Source organism: Manacus candei, unplaced genomic scaffold (assembly GCF_025592945.1).
Source record: "Manacus candei isolate 608988 ecotype Guabito, Panama unplaced genomic scaffold, ASM2559294v1 h1tg000002l, whole genome shotgun sequence".
NCBI classification, from domain to species: domain Eukaryota; kingdom Metazoa; phylum Chordata; class Aves; order Passeriformes; family Pipridae; genus Manacus; species Manacus candei.
In genome coordinates, this window is record NW_026138050.1 from 15,516,563 (window position 1) to 15,538,038 (window position 21,476).

Genomic DNA, 21,476 nt, shown 5'->3' on the forward strand with positions numbered 1-21,476 from the left:
AGACAACAAACTGAGGGAAGTGACTCAGATCCAGTGAAGATCTCTTTAGGGTTTAGCTGAATTTGAGCTACAGAAAACACACACTTTGAATAGTGATGGAGCTGTGCTGAAATCACCCCCGACTGCGGGATGATCTAAAATTTGCTGGGAAACCCCACGTTGCGGAGGGCTGTCCGGTATCGCTGTAATTAATTAGACCTCGCTGTAATGAGTTAACCCCCGTCTGTAACTCTCTAATTAACCCGCCCGTGGCTCCCGCCGCCCCAGCGCGGGGCCCTCAGAGCGCGGCGCCTCCGCGCCGCCAGGGGGCGCCCTCCCCGCGCCATTCCCGCCCTCCCCGCGGGTGCCGGTGCCCAAGATGGCGGCGCTGGGCCCGTGGCTGTGGCCGGGGGTGACGGGCGCGGCGGCAGCGGCGGCTCTGCTGCTGCTGCCGCTGCTGTGGCGGCGGCGGGCGGGCGGCGCGGGCCGAGTGTGCGTGGCGGTGCTGGGGGACGTGGGCCGCAGCCCGCGGATGCAGTACCACGCGCTGGCGCTGGCCCGGCACGGGCGCGAGGTCTCGCTGCTGGGCTACCTCCGTGAGTGGGGGGCGGCGGGGCCAGGCGGGTCGGGGGGCCGCGCCGCTGACCGCGCTGGTGACCGCGCTGTCCCCCCGCAGAGAGCCGGCCGGGGGGGCCGCGCCGCTGACCGCGCCGCTGACCGCGCTGTCCCCCCGCAGAGAGCCGGCCGCATCGGGACGTGCTGCGGAGCGCCCACATCCGCCTGGTGCCCGTGGCCGAGCTGCGCGGGCTGCGAGGTGCGTGAGGGGCCGGGGGTGTGCGGGGGGAGCGGAGCGAGCGAGGAACGAGCTTTGGGTGGAACACTAAACCCCCCGGAGCGGCCGGAGCGTGTGCGGGTCCAGCCCCGCCGCGCTCAGAGCTGCACACCCTAATCTCCCTCCTCTCCATCTCCCGCTAGAAATTAAACACCTGCTGGTAGCGGGGCACTTGGTGCCGTTCGGATGCAGAGCGAAATGTGGAAATGCTTTTGTTTTCCCTTTTCCCCTCCCAGCTTGCGTGTTTATCACTGTTGCCCAGAGAAGCTGTGGCTGCCCCATCCCTGGAAGTGTCCAAGGCCAGGCTGGACGGGGCTTGGAGCAACCTGGGCTAGTGGAAGGTGTCCCTGCCCATGGCAGGGGCTGGCACTGGATGAACTTTAAGGTCCCTCCAACTAAACCGTTCTGAGATTCTATGACTTCTTTCTATACAAAATACCTCATGGTCCCTGTAAATTCCCATTTGTATTTACTTAGGTTTGTAATGATCATAGAACAGAATCAAAAAACTCTGTAGGTTGGAAAAACCCTCTAAGATCATCGAGTCCAATTCTTCCCCCAGCATTCCCAAAGCCACCACTAACTCATGTCCCCAAGTGCCACATCTATACGGCTTTTAAATCCTTCCGGGGGCAATGACTCCACCACTGCCCTGAGCAGCTGTGCCAGGGCCTGACAGCCCTTTCCGTGAAGGAATTTTCCCAATATTCAATCTAAACCTCCCCTGGCACAACTTGAGGCTGTTTCCTCTCCTCCTGTCCCTTGTTCCCTGGGAGCAGAGCCCGACCCCCCCCCAGCTCCCCCCTTCTGTCAGGGGGTTGCAGAGCCAGAAGGTCCCCCCTGAGCCTCCTTTTCTCCAGGCTGAGCCCCCCCAGCTCCCTCAGCCCCTCCTGCTGCTCCAGCCCCTTCCCAGCTCCGTTCCCTTCCCTGGACACGCTCCAATTCCTCAAAGTCTTTCCTCTCATGGTCCATCCTGCCCAGATCCCTCAGCAGAGCTTTCCAACCATTAAGCAGATCAACACTCTCACTCAACCTTGTGCCATCTCCAGACTTGCTGAGGGGTTGCTCAATCAGTTAATGCAGTTCATGGATAAAGATATTAAACATGTTTCCATTTTTACAGAATACCTTTATTTTAACCCTTTCTCTGCAGAGCTGGCTGGCTCTGTTTAATGCACACATTTCTGTGGGGAGAGCTGTACTATTCTTACCAGTTTTCCTGTCATTTTGCAGTGGGTCCAAAGCTTTTCCAGTATGTCGTAAAGGTCCTTGTGCAGTCGGTGCAGTTACTGTATACACTGCTGAGGATAGATCAGCCCTCCTATATTCTTCTTCAGGTATGTTTTGTGGGGGACTAATTTTAATAAAAACAAATAGTGCTACTTCACAAGGCATTTTTAGAAGTCTCAGACATTGTTCTAGTTATTTGAGAGCTGAACTGGCTTCACCAATGGTGTAAACCCATATCAAAGTGGTTTTTTGCCTCCAAACCTTGATTTTCTTGTTAGCGACTCAGGTTTGCTCTTCCTGTTAATTGATGGGCTTTTAAACTTCATTGGCATGGGCAGTAGTAAAGAATAAATCTCACTAGAAATGTTGCTGTGTTTATTGGAGGGGGATTTTGATCCTGATCCAAGGTGAAATTCGAAGGGCCTACCAGTCTTAATAGGTGAATACAAATAGTCTCTGGTCATTAAGCTCCTTTAAAGCAATGTAATTTCAATAATTGGATTTTTTTCTGGTAGTTGCTTTGTGTTTGTCACTTGACCACGCTCTTGTGCTGTTTCTGGTTTATTTTTGAGCAGAATCCCCCGGGCTTACCCAGTATAGCTGTTGCCTGGGTGGCAGGTCTGTTCTGGAGGAGCAAACTGATAATTGATTGGCACAACTATGGATACACCATAATGAGCCTGAGTCATGGGAGGAACCACCCGCTAGTGCAGATTGCAAAATGGTTTGTACAGCCACTTCTCCTCCTTCAAATTACATACCTGGGTGGGATTCAGAATGGAAACCAGTGGGGAGAATGTAATTGGCAAAGGGTTGTTTGTGAGAGGGATTGCTGGGCTTTGCTGTGCTGAACTGGTTGCTATTTCAGAACACATGTTTTGAAATTGCCTTTGTTGGACACGTAGGGGGTGGTTTGAAGTAGGCGGGTTGCTTTTATGTGCATATGCAAACTTTGATCTTGTTATTAGATTTCTTTATAGGTACTGAGGTTTTTATTCTCTAATGCTGCTTTACACTCCAGCTCTCCCTTAAAAAGCTGCTTCTTGCTGAATCTAATTGGTTGTGTGCAGTTAAAAGCTTTAAAGGCTTTCTAGTGTGGGTGTTGGAGTCCTGCTGTAGCCCTTCTCATAAACTGATATTGCTTCAGCACCAGGAGTCCATCAATAACTGGGAATAATTGGTAATTAAATTTCAGTTTTGGGGGCAGTTGGGTTTTTTTTGGTTTTCTTTGGCTTTCACTTGTCATGGACACTGGGCAGTTAAAGCAATTGCCTGCCTGTGGTTTCTAACTGACTTTTAATTTTTGTCAGGTATGAAAAGCTTTTTGGGCGCCTGTCTGACTATAACTTGTGTGTCACTGATGCAATGAGAGAAGATCTCTGGATGAATTGCAACATAAAGTAAGTCACAAATTACTCTGTGTGTGCAAAGTGAAATGAAAACAGATCCCTGAGGATTCAGGATTCAGGGGGATCCTACAAAAGCAACTCCACTGAAACTTATTAGCTCTGTTTTGTAATGAGCCAGTGGAGTGTGGGCATTCAGGAGTCTTCATTACCCTTCTTAATTAACACCCAGTTGACTGGGAGGTGGCAGTCCAGGTGTCAGGGAGGTTTGCTGCCAGGCTGCCAATAGAATGGGAATAATCACTGGGATTTTTAATGATTAGTCTGCCCTGACAGCTTTACATTTGCAGTCAGGGGGCTTTAAGATCAGGGTTGCTCAGGGGCAGTTACAGAGTAAGTTTGAAATTCAGGACAGTGATGTCTGCAGTTTGTACAGGTGCATTTCACCCCTAGAATAGGCACCATGAAAGGGGCTCTGTTACAGGATGGTTGTGTCCACCCTGGGGTATTCCAGCAAACTTCAGGCATACAGACAGATGTAAGAGTCAAAAACCGAATTACTTTGCAGTATTGATTTACTTAATTACTTTCTGCATTCCACGTTCAGCCTGTCACTGAGCCAGGTACATGTTGTTGTGTCTGTATCCTGTTTAAGCTGTTCCCATGTCTCCTCACAGGGCAGTAACTCTGTATGACAGACCAGCTTCTTACTTCAAGGAAACACCGCTGGACCTCCGGCACCGTCTGTACATGAAACTTGCCCAGGACTACGAGCCCTTCCGAGCAGGGTAGGTGGGAGTGCAGCTGTGGGCTGGGAGTGCAGCTGTGGGCTGGGAGTGCAGCTGTGCTGCCAGTCCCTCCCGCAGTGCCAGGGACCTGGGGCACGTGGTGACCACGGGCACTTGTGTGGGGGCCCAGGCTCTGAGCCCCAGAGGCACAGTGGGCTCGGAGCAGCCAGTGCTGTGCAGGTTGGCTCAGGGTCACAGGGTCAGATGTGAAATCACTGAACTGTGCTGACACAAGACTTGGTGTGTGAAGTAGAAGTGTTTTGTTTCTAAAGAAGTTGGCACAAGCACTGAGGCAATCTGTGACAGAGTATCTCTAGGGTGGAACTCAGCAGTTGTCTGGTTCAAATGGACCTAAATGACAGTGGTTGGATGCTTCCTTAATGGCACCTCTTCCTTACTTACTGTGAGAGCCTTCAGGGTCTTGGTTTGAGTGCTGCATGTTCCCCTCTGCCCGTGTGCAGGGTGTCACCTGTAGCAGATTGACCAGGGAGTTACTTTAGCAAACTAATGCTTGAAAAAGAAGTGAAATCCATAGTGTGTAGAGGGTGTTTTTGAAATGCCCATCTCAGAGTGTGGAGGGTCTGAGTTGAATGCAATAAATGTGCTGTTGGCCTCCATGCTCTGTGCTGTGAGACAGAGCTGGAAAGGGAGGCTGGCTGTTTGCTCAGCTTGTTAGGGAAAACACTCTGCTGGAAGATGGAATCGTGTCTGTAGCAGTAGGAGGCAGGAAAAATGGCCTCTCCTGGTCTGGTATTTCTCCATAGCTCTGTACTGGGATGCCTCCGTTTCTAGAGAAGTTGAGCAGCAAATCTGAAACAAAATGTTTGGAAATTCCTGCCACTGAAGCAGAGTTTGCTGCTGCTGTTGGCCGTGTGCGTAGCCCATCCTCAGGAAGTTGTGTCTCCATAGTGCAGAGCCTGTGGATCCCAGTGCTGAGAGATGTGCCTTCACAGAGAGGGCTGGCAGGGATGGACGTGTGGTGGAGTCCAGGGGCCGGCCAGCTCTTCTCATCAGCAGCACCAGCTGGACAGGTGGGGAAACACTGCATTTTTCATCTAAAACTAAGGCTGTTTGTACTTCCTCACATCTGAAGTTATGTTTTTCCTTCACTTGCCAGGAAAAAATGGAAGACAAGGTGTATATGATTCAACTAAGTGTTGTATCATACACAACTAAATGTGGTATAACATATAGAATGCTAAAAATCAATGATTTTTTAAAGTTATATTTTAATTATAGAGCTACAGTCTAGAGGCTCAGCTTTAAGGATGGTTAGAAGAGATTTCCTACTTCTTCTTTTGCTTTCATTCTAGACATACAATCTTGCAGGGTGGCATAAAATAGTTTAAGAAATTAAAATATTTACTCCTTATTGAGCACCCTGGTCTAATGGAAGGCATTCCTGCCCATGGTAGGGCTTGGGACAAGATGAGTTTTAAAGTCCCTTCCAACCCAAACCAGTCTGTGATTCCATGATTTCTGATAATGTGTGTTACATCATTATGTCACTTGTTTCCATTTTCTGTTCCCTTCTTCATACAGAGGCAAAAAAATTCCATTGCTAGTAACCAGGGGCAGAATTGGCAGAATTGTCTTTATCTTTGAATTGTCAGGGCAGTTTTTAAAACTCAATTCTTTAGTTTTAGAAACTAGAAAATTGTAACTTGATAGCTTTGAAGATGTGAGTGGTCTGTCTGCCACATTGCCAGCACGGGAAGCAAATAAACAGTGTCTGTGGTTATAGACTTCTGTTTATGAAAACAAATTAGCAGATTTTAAAAGGAAAAGCATGGTCTGTAGTAAATCATGTTGGTGAGATGAGTCTGATTGTTGTTATTTAAAGACAGTAATTCATCATAAACGATACAAATATGGATGTCACTAATAAAGCCTTCTCTTTCAGAGGATGAAGACTTCTCTGTCCTTTTAAAAGCTTTAGAAGGTGGGTATGAAGGAATTAATCTCATTTTTCCAAGGGTTGTTTTCTGGACACTTAAAAAGGGTTTTGCTAAACCCTATTCAGGTGAAAATGCAGCTGTATTTGATTAAGTAGCACTGGTTTAAGAGTAGTAATTGAAATACAGAAGGGCAACATCTGGATTCAATTGGAGGAGTTGTCAGGGAGAATTAAATCTCTAACTAGCTTCTAAATTGCAGTTTTATTTCTTGAGCTATTACAGATACTCTCCATAGGCATCTGCTAATAGGAAGGAAGGGAATACTTTGTCTTATTTTGTAGGCTTTGCAGCTGGCAATTGTAAATTGATCTATTGAAGCAGCTGATTGTGGGGCAGTTGAACAAATGCTTGCTGCATAAACAGAGCATGATTTATTTCTGTACAAGTTTGTAAATTTTAACATTGCTGAATTTACTACTGTTTTACTAAGTACATGCCTGTAAAGAAATTACTTGCAGTAGGAAGCTAAATAATTAATACACTGTGACCACTGTTAAACCAACCATCTGTGTATTTGTGGCCTCCAAGCAGTGTTTTATCTTCTCCAGACTACGAGAGGTTTATTGATGAGGGAGCCAAGCTTCCAGCTCTGGTGTGTGTGATAACAGGTAAGGGGGCTGTTTGTGTTGCAGTTCTTTCAGTGCTCATACAGAACATTCATTTTCACTTTTGTTCTGTGCTGACTCTTCTGATGTTGAGAAGAGACTGTTGTCTTTAGGTCTGGTTATAAGAATGGTAATTTATAGTTGAATTTATAGCTGAACTCACACGATGTAATCATGGCACATTTTCAGAGGAGAAGCTCTTGACCTCCCTCTCTACTCCCTGTCCCTACTACAGTTCTGCACTACTCCATGTTCAGAACAGTTTAAACTCTAGGTACACATCACTTTGAAAGGGACTTGGATGTTTCTGTGTCTTTTGGAGGATCATGTGTGGTGTCCTTTTGGACGTACCTGATGCAACAGGAGCTCAGCAGCTGTGCAATAAAATTCACAGACCACACTGTTTTCAGTCAGCTTGATGAAAAACTACTAAATATTTTTCTTTTCTGTTTTAAACAGGTAAAGGACCTCTAAAAGACTACTACAATGGACTGATAGAGAAACTGCACTTTAAACATATCCAGATCTGTACCCCGTGGCTGGAAGCTGAGGATTACCCTCTTTTGCTTGGTAAATAGTGGGTGATGAAACAGGCTGGAGAATGTGTGAAAACCAACTTGGCACAGGGGCAGAGAACTGATACAGATTGTGCACAGAACCTGGTAGAATATAGCAGTGAGTGCTTGGTTGGTGACAGGAGACTCGTGGCTTTGACTCATTCCAGCAGAAATGTTGAATTTCTCTGGCTATTCACTGTTATCCCAAAAAGTTGGCTTGGTACCTGTTGCTGTTTTAGCCTGTTCTTTGCACTCTTTGTTTCTTCTGTGCTGAAATACAGCTGCCTGTGCACGTTCCAGATTATTTTCAGGGTCACTCCTGTAAATGAAATCAAAAAAGCTTTTCACTAAGCAACCAAAAGTAGCTGAAATTTTTAATTAACTTGTCATTGGAATGTTATTCCCTCAGCATGTTCATTGTAACAGCATAAAGTGGGAGTAATAAAGTAGTAAAACACATGTTTAACTTGATCTCCATTCTGCAGGATTAGAGCCTGACAATTTATATGGCTTTAAAACACTGTGTTTATTTGGTCCTTTTCAAATAATGAACATAATGAGTATAAAATCACACTGTAATTTCTCTATTTTGAGATGACTTGAACTGGGAGAGGTCACCAGTGAGCCAAGTAGCATATCCTGTCTGGTTTGTGCTGGAGTTTTCCTTCACTTATCCATTCTTAGCAGATTAAGAGGTAGAAAGGCTGTTTTAAGATGCATGAAACTTTAAAATCTCCTTTAATTTAATATGCACTCACTTATTATGTTTCTAAAACCTGACTAATTTTAATCACAAAATACATTGTGCTTTTTTTTTTCCCCTGAGTGCTTGAAACAGAGTCAGTCTGGGTGGCTGGAGGGGGCTTGGGTTTACCCTGCACCACCCAAAGCAGCACAGAAATAAAGGTTTGCAGCAGGACAGAAGAGCTGCTCTCAGAGAATTCAGACTGTTTTGTTTGCTTTTCAGGCTCAGCAGACCTGGGGGTGTGTCTCCATAAATCATCCAGTGGTTTGGATTTACCCATGAAGGTGGTGGATATGTTTGGCTGCTGTTTACCTGTGTGTGCAATATATTTTGAATGGTAAGACCTTGTTCTGTTACAGATCAAGTGATTCACATAAAAAATACTCTTACAAAGCACGAGTTCAGCAGCTACTGCAGGAGTCAAATGAGATTGCTGTATTATGCCATTTTTTTAAATTCAGTAAGTTAAAAATCAAGGTTGTTATAAATTTTTAAGAATGACACTAGTTTCTCCAAAGGTCAGAGCATGTCATGCAACCACTTGCCTTAAAAAATCCCTGTTATCCTTCGTTTCCAAATATTTAATTTTAAAAAAGCTTCCTTCTGTTCAGTGAAGGGGTGAGTGTATGCATAGGCAGTCTTGGAATTCATGGTCCTTTGGGAAAACAGTAGCTTTATAAAGGAAGGTAACTTCTCTGTGAACATTTCATGATGGATCATGGAAAAATTTTCCTTGTGGGTTAGTTTTAAAGTAGATTATTGCCCTGATTTTTCATGTATGTCCAGTTGAGTGGCACACAGTGAGGGCCCTTTGGTACAGTTGTGGTAGATTTAGTCTGACACAGAAAGGAGAAACAGTCTTTAAATTAAAAGATTTTAAACTGCCTTCTCCATCCCATTATGTCAGGTGTGGGGCTCATATCAGTGATAGTGTTACAGATATCCTGGGGTGGCCCCTTTGGCTGTCACTGTACAACATTTTAAGTGTCCCACTTGCTGCTTTTTGTCTCATTATTTCCTTCTGTGACTTCTTTTCACAGTTTACATGAACTTGTGAAACACAATGAAAATGGTCTGATATTCAGGGACTCGAGTGAACTCGCAGAACAACTGAAGGTAAAGGCTTTGACTCATTTCTGCCCCCAGGTATGACCCCAAAGGTGCCACCACGTGGGCAGCCCTTTCACAGCTGACTGTCTGCATTTTTTGCTTTCTCAGAAGGCACTGCTTGGCCTGGTGAACATTATTTGCCTCTCTTGTGTTTAAATGTGAATCTGAAGCTGGCAAAAGCACTGAAAATGTTGTCATTGTTCTGTTTCTGGGGCCAGACCCAAGAACAGTCTCACTGCAGCTTTGTAGTTGAGGGTTAATGCTGGGGAGGCTGCAATGAGCCTGAAATGGAACCTGATGGTATCTTTGTGGTTTTGCCCTTTATATTACAGATGCTTTTCTTGGAATTTCCACCCCTGGAAGGCAAACTCCACAGCTTCAGGCAGAACCTCAGGGCGGCCCAGGAGCTGCGCTGGGACGAGAGCTGGGACCAGACTGTGCTGCCCTTGCTGGGGCACAAGGAGTGACTGTGGGGAAGGAGGGTGGCAAAGCTGATACATTCCTGGACTGCAGAGATTCGATAAACAGTAAATAAACACTTTGTATTGTCTGCAGTTGTAGTTTTTAACTACTTCACCTTGGAACACGTGTCTGCACACTCCTCTTCCTTTCCAGTTCGAGCTTCCTGTGTGAGAGCAGAGCTGCAGGGGCAGCTGGAGCTGCACATCCACCTGTGCTGCTCAGAGGTCACTTTTTGGTGAAGATACTTGAATACAGATAGAAACTGTTACCACTTTTACCTGCTGTACACTCAGCACCTTAGTAGGTGAATTGGGTGTGGTTTTTTTGCGAAGTGGGAAATGCCTTTTATTTGAATTGTTTTATTTCAGCTGGTCAAAGGTTGGACTTGATGATCTTGGTCTTTTCCAATCAAAATTATCCTGAAATTTAACTGAGGATACATGGGGGTTTTGTTTACTCAACCAGTTAATGTTGCCTGGTCTTCCCTAGACACACACTGAATATCCTCTTGTAGGATTTTATTGAGACAGAACCGTTTTGTTTCAAAGTTGTTTTCCTTTTCACAGTGTGTGCAGGAATGTGGAAGTGCAGCTGCTGGGGTGTGACAGCTTTACTGGGTACTCAGAGGAAAACAGACCTTGCAGTGAGTGCTCCCCTTGTAGTCTGAAGTGAATGTGCCCATTCACCTTGAGAAAGAACATCAAATTTATCTCTTTTTGAACAGATGAATAGAACAGGGAAAAATAAACCCCAAATATATGTGTAATGTAATCAAAGGCACTTTGTGAGTGCTCACTCAGGTGCACCCTTCAGCTTTTTATTGTTAAGATCAGTATATGCAGACTGAATGGTTCCAAGTTTTTTTCATCACCTTTTTGGCTATAAAATAGATGTCAGTCATTTAAGGAACAGAAGTGCTTGGTTTTATCATGTGGTTACTGCTCCTCAAAGCTCCCAGTTCAGGGGTGGGAGGTGGTGACAGTGGGTTCTGCACCAGCATTTTTAAACCCTCTGACTGAGTAATCATCAAAAATCTGCTTTTTTCAGAAGGAAGAAGGTGAAAATAAAAGAGTCGAGTTGCTTTACTGCAGGAGTTTGGCAAAACCTCCAGCTTCTTGACTGAAGAATGGTTCATAAAGATTTATTTGCCAATATTTTAATGTATCTTTCCTACTGTTTTCAGTCAAAATCCTGTCTGGGGGTTTTGCTGTTCCCCTTTAGCCAATCCTGTGCACGTGGAGATAAATAAGGCACTTCTCTAATTAAACAGTAATGCCAAAAGCTTCAGAGAGGTTTCATCTTCCTGTAATAAAAATTTTAGATGTAAAATGAGCCATCTGTACAGAACCTTGGAGTGACTTGAATTTTGTGAAAGGGAGCTCCTGTCTGGGCTGCCAGTTTGCCTTTCCTCTAGAAATAATACCTTTGAGTTCTTCCTTTTTGGGGACAGGGAGCTAAAACCTGGGCTGGGGTAACTTCTGCTTAATCCCAGCAGTTGTGGCTTCTTTCAGCTTGAAGAATTAAGATGATTCTTCAGGTTTCAAGTTACCTACCACCCATTTTCTCTCCATTGCTACGGAAGGAGGAGGCTGAAGTTTTTGTTCATTTTCCTGTAAGTAGCTTTTAAAACCAGATAGAGAAAAAGAAAGTCTAAAGAGGAGAATGAGCAGCATTTGATCTTCTGCTTCAGGACCAAGAGGAGAATGATGAATGGACACTGGAAGGTTTCTGAGCAGGTGAGCTCAGTGTTTCCTCCTTGCAGGATCCCTGGAGCATTGCTGTGCAGTATGATTCCTTTTTTATTTCCTGGCCAGCCTGACAGGAAGGTCCCAGCAGCCAGGAGTGAAAGTGGCAGCTCTTAAGTGAGAGGAATGTACCTCAGTTGTGATTTTTGTCATCACTGCAGGGTAAAGATGCCCCTGATTTCCAGCAGAGCCTGACCCCTGCTCTTACAGCAGTGTGTGAGCCTGGGACATCCCACAGCTCTGGAGGTATCAGTCACTGCTCGTTTACTGGTTCATTTTTAAGACTGACCACACTGCCAGTATATGCAAACAAGTATAAAAAAACCAGAGTAGACAATTACAGCTGATTTTAATATTTAAAAATATTTTTTACTCTGAACCATTGTCTTGCTCCCTTGTCCATGGGAGATCCTGATCCCATGATCCTGCAGGTTTGCCTCCAGTGTTAACAAACCAAAACACAGTTAAAAAAATACACTTGAATTCTGTTGTCTTCTACAGAATTAAAGTGCAGTATGATTAGGGCTTAAATTTTTTTGTATTGTTTGAGGTTCACTCACTTTTCAGGGGCAGCAGCTTCTTTGCAGACATGCTGGAAATTACAGGAAGAGACAACAGCCCGTGTGTACAGTCCAGCACCTCTGGTGTGTGCTTCCAGAACTCAGGATAATCTTGTTGCAAGGATGACATAGCTCCTGTTGGTCTCAAAATTCCAATTCTATTTGCCAAGCCTATATAAATAGCTGGAGAATAGTTACATTTGGCTGCACATCATAGAGAAAATTACTGCTGCCGTGGGCTGGAATAATCTGCCACCTGATCCCGACTTTATCTGTGAAGAGAAACACTGGGAATCATATTTAGGCTTAATAAAATGAAGAGCACAAGTTGCATGACAAGTTCTGTAGGAAGAGATCTTTACCATGCTGTGAAAGAAAGCTACAGGCAAATGCTTTGAGTGTTTTTAAAAGATACCAGTAATGCCTCTCTCAGCATCATTTTGTGAATTAACCAGTTGCTGAGCAGATGACAGACTGCAAAAGATAGAAGAGTACATGAAGAGAAATCCCATTTTATTTAATCTCTAGTTGGCTTTTAACCCTCCAAGAATGGTAAGATAAGGTGAAGGGTTTAGGCTGCATCCCTGTTATTTATCACTGTGACAGAGCAGCACAGATGGTTTCCCTCCTTTAAGCTTAACCCTGTTTAGTTTCCTCCCTTTTGAGCCCACCACACTTGCAATTCATCCCTTACAGATGTGAGCTGTGATAGCCAGGATGTACCTAAAGGTAAGTTCCAATCTCCTGATCAAATCCATGAGGAAAAGCACTTAAATCCAGCTCTAGGATAACAATCCCACTACTGGACAATGCTCCTCACCAAAAAACGCTCCTGTTCATCTCTACCACAGAATAAGTGATGGGGAAAGAGGCAAAACTATTGAACACTTGATGAAAGAGGCCCCTACCCAGCTGAGCCTGGAACAGGTGGTACGTGTCTGGGTTACGGAGTGTGAAGGCAATGAAGACCTCGGGAGCTTTTCTGTCTGCTCTCGAGGTGGAGAGTTTCTGTAGCATCCCAATGAGGGCTAAAATTATCTCTGGATCATACACCACATCTGAAAAAAAAAAGGGGGGGGGAAGCATACAATATTTATTGAGGATTGAGCAAAAAGCAGAATGAGAACTGCAAACCAAAAATATAAAATATTCACAGTGCAGGAGAATATGTTTTTTTTTTATTCGTGGGTTAAAAATTCCCAAGGAGAGATCTTCAGAAATGCCTCTGGTTTATGTGCTATGCCCTCATCCCTACTATCACTCCAAAATCACTAAAAATCCGTGCTCCTTTTTGTAAATGGATTGTCAGATATTTTATTTAGGCCCATCCTAAGGGAGACAGCAGGAACACTGAGTGTTGGTGCTGTTGCTACTGCCCTTGGCAAAACAAACCTGCCTTATTAAAAATGGGTGTTTTAGAGGCTGATGGCAGAGGACTTGCAGCAATTTGAATCCTGAGTCATTTCCTGGAGAGCAGAAATAGTGATGGGAGGTGAGAGTGGGCACCAAGGGGTACGAAATGCTGATCCCCAGAGGTTGCTGTGTGGAAGTGTTGAGGTGTCTGTACCACTGACAGACACAGCACTTACTTGTGATCCAACATGCAGTACTAAATCTCCTAGTGCAGTAATGAGTGACAGCAAAGAGTAGATAGATCTAAATCTCCCTTAGTTCTTGTCTTCAGAGTCCAGCCTGGGCTGGTTTGGGCACTGAACAGTGCTGTTGGCATTGGGTAACACACAGTGGCTTCATCTTACAGAATTCACATTCACACCTTGTTATACCTTGGATGACAAAGTCATTTGCTCACCTGGACTCTCAGGTAATTTTTGCTTTGCCAAGCTCCAAATCAGGGAGTAAAACCCTGTAGCTACAGCTGAGACATTTTACTATCACTCGATTTTCCAAGATCAGATTTTCTATAAACCCTCCAGATTTATATATGGGCAAGTCCAAAACAGGGCTGTGGTTGTTTTTTTGGGGTTTTTTTTATGATGTCATCCCTCGAGAGCCTGCCAGGGCTCTGAGTTCTGCACCCCTGTCCCTCCACTCTGCTCCCTCCTGCAGGGTCCCACCCCCGGCGCGGGGGTGACGAACCTGCTGCGATGACGACGTCAGGCTGGAGACCCACCAGCTGCTCCTCTGTCACTGAGCCCCAGTCAAGTTCTGCAACCATCAGTTCTGGGCTTTGGCAGTTCTTTGCTTCCACCTCCTGCCCTTGGGGCTCTGTTTGGATACACCAGGTCACTTCGAAGCCATTGAGACGGATGTTCTCTCCCAGCTGTCTGAGAACACAGGGGTGGCAGTCACTAAATATGTATGTCTTGGGTTGGCAGGTCTTACAGATGGCAATTCCAGTGAAGCCAATCCCACTTCCTAATTCCAAGACTGTCCTGAGGGAAAACAGAGTAAAAGAAGTACTATTAGGGCTCTACATTAAGTTGGAAATCAAAATACTGAAAGTAAAATTAAAGGTAAAATGAGCTGCAGATAATTTCAATAATTTTTGAGTAAACCATTCACAACCTAACCTTTATCTCAAACAACTGGAGAGCTGGGAAATGCTGAGGGTCAGCATAAATTAATTACCTGAAGTGCTGCTTTTGCATATGGTACAAAGCATTCCCAGCGTGGGGATGAGAGACATTCCCACCTGGTTTTAGCCATCTGCATCTGCCTCCCCCTGAACTGGCTCTTTTCATAGTCAGGACAGAGAAAGAGACACTGGGCAGCACAGTTCCTCTGGGAGTCAGTATTTTAAATTATCTTTCCTCAAAAGTGCTTGTTCCTCTCGCCTGTTTATAAATAAAGCCCAGACGTGTGATCAGACCTGCACATGGATCCTCTAACACTGGTGAGATGGATCCCAGCAAGGAGTGAAGTGCATCAGTTAAATTACTGAAAACTGAACAGCTGAATTTCAAAACAAGTCAGGCTGCACAGTGCCAGGGTTTTGATCTTAACCCCTGTCCTGACAGAACTACAAGGTCCTGAGTTACAGCTTGACTTGCAGAACACACAAGAGCAGCAGTTACCCAGCAGCAAAAGGGTGTGATTTCACTTATTTTGGGTGCATATATTGCCTATAATTAAATATTACTATTATAAATATTGTCTAGTATTAAACTATAGTTTCATAGCTCACAGTAACAGGGGGCTGGAGCCCCTCTGCTCTGGAGCCAGGCTGGGAGAGCTGGGGATGTTCACCTGGAGAAGAGAAGGCTCCAGGGAGAGCTGAGAGCACCTTCCAGTGCCTAAAGGGGCTCCAGGAGAGCTGGAGAGGGACTTGGGACAAGGGATGGAGGGACAGACCAAGGGGGAATGGCTTCCCACTGCCAGAGGGCAGGGTTAGATGAGATACTGGGAGGAAATTCTTCCCTGTGAGGGTGGGGAGGCCCTGGCACAGGTTGCCCAGAGAAGCTGTGGCTGCCCCTGGATCCCTGGAAGTGTCCAAGGCCAGGCTGGACGGGGTTTGGAGCAACCTGGGCTAGTGGAAGGTGTCCCTGCCCGTGGCAGAAGAACAGAATGAGACAATTTTTAAGGTCCCTTCCACCCCAACCCGTGCCATGATTCTGTATGGATTTTTCCCCCTTCCCACCCGTGCTGTGCCATTACCTGGCCCTGAACACCTCGGGGTTCCCCCCTGCCCACCCGGCGAGGTGCAGGGCAGCCTCCCACGTGACGAGCCCCGTGGTGCCCCCAGAGATCATGGCTGTGCTCTCAGAAAGGGTCACACAGTCTCCTGTGGGCTGGAGGACACACAAGAAGGCAAAGATGGATCAGCACAGACAACAGGTTTACACTTCACAATCAATATTGGCACCTGGGAAAAGGCAGGAAGCACTCCAGGCTTCTGAAGGGTTATTTTTAAAGCCAATTATTGCTTAGTTCAGATTACTAAATGTGATTCAGAACAGTGCAGCATCAATGCTTACCAGTAAGTAGTTTTTGTAACACTGAGTAGATTCTTCTTCTTTTAAAACATCTGCCAGTGTATTATACAGTTCATCCAGGGGTTCAGCTGCTGTGGATTCGTGCTGTGGGAAGAAAAGGGCACCTCTGGGGGTCACATTGTCATGAAAACAAAAAACACTTGCACATTAAGTCCCCTTTAATACATTGTTGGCCCTAATATTTACATTGACTGTTGTGGTTTGTTATTACATGGGATATTTTCAGGGGAAAAAAGAAGAGTGAAAAGCAAGCAGTACCTTTTTGATGAGCTCAGTTAGAAAGCACCTCCTGTACTTTGTTGAGGGGGGATATTTCACACACAGAGGGTGGAGGATGGTCTGAAACAGGAACAGCCACGGAAACCAGTTACCAGGGAGGGATTAGGAAAGGCACTGAGGGCCAGAGAAGGACCATTAATTGGCTCTGGGTGCCATGAAATGCATTGGGATTTAGTCTGTACAAGTGATGCTGAGCCAGAAATTGAAATTTGATGATTTCTGATTGGTTTGTGAGTTTACAGATCTGGGGCAGCAGATTTCTTACCTTTTGTGGCAGCAAAAATCTTCCCTTTCAGAGTAAAGAGCAAAACTGAATGGGAATAGTCCAGTTTGCTCCCCTCCTTCTTTTGCTTTTCTCGTCCCTCTTTCCTTTTGGGCTTGCTGCCTGATTTGCTTTTTCCCCATCCCCAGGGACAGTTTAGGCACCAGCATTCCCTGTATCCCGGAGCATCCAGGGCCAGCTGGGCATCCACCACATCAGCGCTCGGGCACGCGGGTCTCAATTTCGATCCAAGCACAGCCAAATAGGCGGCAGGGAAGGGAACCCGCAGCTGTGCGGGGCCCAGCGAAGCGCTGCGGGCCCGGATCGCTGCATTTCCGAGCGACTCCGGCGGCTCTGGGGGCACACGCGGCGGCAGCCGGGGGTCCCCACCTGGTGCAGGATATCCCGGAGCAGGGGCGAGTCCGGCGCAGCCCGCAGGTTTTGTTCCAGCTCCTAAATCGGGATAAATAAATAAGCAAACCAACAAAGCAGCGCTGCCGCGTCCCCCGCCCCGCCCGCCCGGTCCGTCCCCCAGTACCGGCCAGGGCAGCGACCGGAGCGGCCGCGCCGCCAGGAACCGCCGCTGGAAGCGGAGCCGCAGCCCCGGCTCGGGCCCGGCCATGGCCCCGGCGGCGCAGAGCCGGGCAGGGCCGGGCAGAGCCGGGCTCGCGTGGCGGGAGGGCCCGGGGGAGGAGCCGCCGGAGGGAGGAGCGGAACGGCCCGAGCGGGGCCTCGAACCCGCGACCCTCCGGTCACAGCCCGGGGCTGCCCCGGCTGAGCGGCCCCCGCCGGCAGGGGGCGCCACGGCCCCGCCGCGCCCGCGCCGGGACCGACCCGGGCCTGGGGACACTGTGGGGGGGGGCATTGGGATCGATGGGATCGATCAGCGGGATCGATCAGTGGGATCGATCATTGGGATCGATGGGATCGATCAGCGGGATTGATCAGTGGGATCGATGGGATTGATCAGTGGGATCGATGGGATCAGTGGGACTGATCAGTGGGATCAGTGGGATTGATCAGTGGGATTAATCAGTGGGATCAATGGGATCAGGGGGATAGGTTGGGTTGGAAGGACCCATCTCGTTCCACCCCCTGCCATGGGCATGGACACCTTCCACGAGCCCAGGTTGCTCCAAGCCCCATCCAACCTGGCCTTGGACACTTCCAGGGATCCAGGGGCAGCTACAGCTTTTCTGGGCAACCTGTGCCAGGGCCTCTCCACCCTCACAGGGAAGAATTTCTTCCTAATATCCAATCCAAACCTGTTCTTTTTCATTTTGGACCCACTCCCCCTTGTCCTGTCAATACGTGCTCTTGTGCATAGTCCTGCCCCATCTTTCCTGCAGGTTCCCCGCAGGTCACCCCAAAGCTTCTCTCTCCCAGGCTGCACAACCGCAGCTCCCCCAGTTCCCCGCAGAACTCCCCGGTCCCTCCCGCCGCTCCGCTCGGCGCCTCCCCCGCGCTCGTCATCGCGCTGCGCCCCCGCTCTCACTCGAGCGCCGCCGACAAGGACGGGGCGCCCGCGGCCGGGCGGGCAGCGAGCGGGGCCGGGGCTGCGCCGAGCCGAGCGGGGCCGGGCCATGGGCGGCTACACGGAGGATGAGAAGCTGCGGCTGCAGCAGCTCCGGGCCCTGCGGCGCCAGTGGCTGCGGGACCAGGAGCTGAGCGAGCGGGAGCCCGTCCTGCCCCCGCGCAAGCTCGGCCCGGTGGCCGCGTTCTGGGAGCGCTTCCTGCGGCCCGGGGGGCTCTGGCGGCAGCAGGTGAGGGGGACGGGGGCCACCTGTCCCGGCCAGGGCCCGCTGTCCCCGCCTGACCCGCCGCTGTCCCCGCAGGTGTACAAGGCCTACCAGACCGGCGGGTTCATCCTGGTGCGGGTGCTGATCCCCGCCTGGCTCGTCACCTACTACGTGAAGTACCACGTCATGGTGCGGGGCGCGGGGGCGCGGGGGGCGCGGGTTAAACCCCGCAGTGAGCTCGGGGGTGGTGTGAGGGCTGATCCCACACGGGGGGTGTGAACGTGCTGCCTACGCTGGGCTGCAGGCTGAGGTGACCTCCCGTGGCCTGTCCACCTCTCGTGTGTCCTTGCTTAGGTGGCACAAATATATGTATTTTTGGTGATACTTTATGATAAAAAATCGCTCTGGTGAGACTCCACCTGCAGTGCTGCCTCCAGTTCTGGGGTTCCCAGTACACAAAGGACATGGAGCTGTTGGAGCAAAGGTGCTCCGAGGGCTGGAGCCCCTCTGCTCTGGAGCCAGGCTGGGACAGCTGGGGGGTTCACCTGGAGAAGAGAAGGCTCCAGGGAGACCTGAGAGCCCCTTCCAGTGCCTAAAGGGGCTCCAGGAGAGCTGGAGAGGGACTTGGGACAAGGGATGGAGGGACAGGCCAAGGGGGAATGACTTCCCACTGCCAGAGGGCAGGGATAGATGGGATATTGGGAAGGAATTGTTGGCTGTGAGGGTGGGGAGGCCCTGGCACAGGTTGCCCAGAGAAGCTGTGGCTGCCTCTGGATCCCTGGAAGTGTCCAAGGCCAGGTTGGATGGGTTTTGGAGCAACCTGGTCTAGTGGAAGGTGTCCCTGCCTATGGCAGGGGAAGGAAGGAGATGGGCTTTAAGGTCCCTTCCAACCCAAATCACACCATGATTCTGTGATTTATGGCAGTGCCCAGCTTTGCCTGTGCTGCCTCCTGTGAGCTGGAAAGCTGTGTCTGAGTTGTTGCTTTCCTGGAGGAGTGGTGACCATGGGTATAACCAGGGCAGCTGCTGGTGTGGGGAATGGGAAAGACTTGTACTCCCTCCAAGTAACACTCTTTTCTTTCCCCTTCCCCTCTCTCCCCCCCACTTCCAGAAAAAGCCTCATGGAATGGTCATGGCAAATCCACGGATATTCCCAGTAAGTCTGTTAACACTTGTTTTGTCTTCCAGCTTTGTCAGGCAGATGGGAAGGGGTTCCATGGGGAGAAGTGCAAGTTTGTGCAGCAGCTGAGAAATTCCTAGTAGAGACTCTGGAGGGCTGTGGGGTGTTCTGTGGGCAGCCTGTCCTGGAGCAGCACAGGAACGGTGTTTTTGGGCAGTTCTCATCTTGTCCTCGGAGCAGACAGTCCCTGTTTCGGTGGGACCTCCTCTCTAGCTGCAGACTTTGGAGTACCTGGCTGACAGTACCTGGCTGACATGGCCCATGGGGAGGAAAACACAAACATTTCCTTTGGGAATGGGTGTTTAAAGCCTCTGTGGTTATGAACACGTGGAATGACAGAGTGGTTCTGCTTCTCCTCATTGTCAGCACTGGGAATGTTGGTTCTGGCTTGGTCCCAGGTGTCCCTGCAGGTCCCCCATGCTCAGGGGTCCCCAAAGAGTTGTGTCACCTCAGTTTGGGGTGAGTTTTTTTAAGCAGAGAGGGTCATATTGCTTGGTTTCTTTTCAGGCTGCTCTGAGCTGTTACTGATTGGTGTAACAAGTCAGAGGGCAAACACTCTCCTAGAAAATCAGCTCTGCCCTTTCTGACAGCTGCACATTTTTGGCAGTTCTAACAAGTTCCATCCCTAACAACCACGTAGCAACATACTGAAGGTCAGGCTGTTGTCCTCTGTCTTCAGCCTAGTTTTTCAGTCAATTTAGGTCAGCCCAGTGGGCCAGGACAGTGCCTGGAGCTGGAACAGGCAGCACTTGGGCAGCAGGTTGATTTTTTAGGGATTATGTGTCTCTCCATAGTCACCAGGCCCTGGGTTTGGACTCACTGAACCCTGTGCTGTGCTGAAGGGGGTTATGCAGTGCTATGAGTCCAATATACATTTTTAAAACAAGACAGTCTCAAAATGTTTGGCTGCTGTTCTGTGGTAAAGCAGGTGCAGGTTCAGGTAGTTTGGCTGGGATATTATTCCCGTATCCTGGGATTGTTGGGTGAGGAGAGTGTTCTGAGTGAGCTGCAGTGAGATTTTTGTCTGGGAGTGGGGAAGTTGCAGGTTCCCTGAAGGGCTGGGCTGTGTAGGGAGGGGCTGGGTGCAGGAGGGACTGCTCACCACGCTCTCATCCCTCAGGGGGACAGGATTTTAGAGACTGGAGAAATCATGCCACCCCTGAAAGAAGATCCCCACAAGCACCACTGATGGCTGGGAGCTGATTTCCTCCTTCAGCAAACACGGCTGCACCTGCTTTCTCTGTTCTATAAAAGAGTCTTTATTCTGCATTGCCTCAGCTTCTCTCATTTACTGATTACTGCTCAGTCCACATCAGGTGCTCCTCCTGTGGGAGTTCCTTTGGCCTTTGGTGAGTGTTATTGCTGGGTCCTGGTGATCTCCAAGCCCCTTCCCCACCTTTAATCTGACCTGACAGACCTGGCAGCAGGACAGTGTGGCCTTGGAGGGACAGGAGACATGCTGTGGGTCCCAGGGATTTTGGAGCAGGCTGCCCCGAGGAGGGGTGTCACACTGAGCTCCTCTCACACACACAGTTCTCCTCTCCCACTCTACCAGACTCTTCTACCAACCAGTTCTGACAGGTTTCCAGTGAAAATTAAGTTTTCGTCTGTGTCACCCCACTTCCCTGACTAGGGAGGGTGGCAGAAGAGACACTGCTGCCAAAAATCCTTTTTACCCCTCATTTCTCTGCCTTCAGCCCCTTCTGAGGGGGATTCTTCCAGCCCCCACTGGCCCCACGTACCTGGGGCACTTCGTACTGGGAAGAGTGGCCCATTGGGAGCAGGGAGCTGGAGTCAGTGATCCCTATGGATCCCTTCCAACCTAAGATATTCTATGATTCGAAGTATTTTAGTAACTGCTTTGGGGATAGGAATGGTTGAACCAGCCCTGAGGTAGGTAAGGGGAGGGTCTGGGACAGAAGCCCCTCCTGAGCTGTGTGAGTCCCGTACAGCCCATGTTTGTGAGGTGGAGGGACAGGCCAGAGCCCTCCTGCTCTGTTTGGGGACAGCCAGACCCCTCATAAGTGCTCTGGGAGGGACTTGACCAACAGGGCCATGGCAAACACAGGGGAAAACTGTCCTGCAGTCAGAGGAGATCAGGCAGGCACAGACCCCATGTCAGGCACCTGGCTCAGCCCCCAGGCCC

The 21,476-nt window shown here is 48.7% G+C and overlaps 3 protein-coding genes across 6 annotated transcripts; 2 read left to right on the forward strand and 1 right to left on the reverse strand.

Annotated features, from left to right (window-relative positions):
- Positions 1-269: 269 nt before the first annotated feature.
- On the forward strand, positions 270-9,700 carry ALG1 (ALG1 chitobiosyldiphosphodolichol beta-mannosyltransferase). Its single transcript, XM_051781141.1, has 13 exons — positions 270-575; positions 716-793; positions 2,045-2,148; positions 2,617-2,765; positions 3,352-3,441; positions 4,065-4,175; positions 5,085-5,206; positions 6,079-6,117; positions 6,682-6,741; positions 7,198-7,308; positions 8,263-8,377; positions 9,081-9,156; positions 9,483-9,700. The coding sequence occupies exons 1-13, from the start codon at positions 359-361 to the stop codon at positions 9,615-9,617; spliced, it is 1,407 nt and encodes a 468-aa protein (XP_051637101.1). The 5' UTR covers positions 270-358; the 3' UTR covers positions 9,618-9,700.
- Positions 7,316-17,072, reverse strand: EEF2KMT (eukaryotic elongation factor 2 lysine methyltransferase). 2 transcript variants are annotated; one of them, XR_007903531.1, is made up of 9 exons: positions 16,950-17,072; positions 16,802-16,864; positions 16,129-16,209; positions 15,853-15,954; positions 15,533-15,666; positions 14,015-14,310; positions 12,826-12,975; positions 11,918-12,189; positions 7,316-7,614 (listed from the first exon to the last, which is right to left on the reverse strand). XR_007903531.1 is itself a non-coding variant. In XM_051781392.1 (8 exons), exons 1-8 carry the CDS (start codon positions 17,031-17,033, stop codon positions 12,089-12,091), a joined length of 1,011 nt encoding a protein of 336 aa, XP_051637352.1. In that variant the 5' UTR covers positions 17,034-17,072; the 3' UTR covers positions 9,929-12,088. The 2 variants fall into 2 exon arrangements, 1 of the variants encoding a protein (XP_051637352.1); XM_051781392.1 differs by lacking the exon at positions 7,316-7,614 and having other exon boundaries at positions 9,929-12,189.
- Positions 17,073-17,881: 809 nt separating this feature from the next.
- On the forward strand, positions 17,882-20,597 carry NDUFB6 (NADH:ubiquinone oxidoreductase subunit B6). 3 transcript variants are annotated; one of them, XM_051781595.1, is made up of 4 exons: positions 17,882-18,174; positions 18,247-18,326; positions 19,262-19,306; positions 20,451-20,597. In XM_051781595.1, exons 1-4 carry the CDS (start codon positions 17,995-17,997, stop codon positions 20,464-20,466), a joined length of 321 nt encoding a protein of 106 aa, XP_051637555.1. In that variant the 5' UTR covers positions 17,882-17,994; the 3' UTR covers positions 20,467-20,597. The 3 variants fall into 3 exon arrangements, with proteins under 3 accessions (XP_051637555.1, XP_051637560.1, XP_051637544.1); XM_051781584.1 differs by having other exon boundaries at positions 17,887-18,174; positions 18,247-18,339; XM_051781600.1 differs by lacking the exon at positions 18,247-18,326 and having other exon boundaries at positions 17,883-18,174.
- The last annotated feature ends 879 nt before the right edge of the window (positions 20,598-21,476 follow it).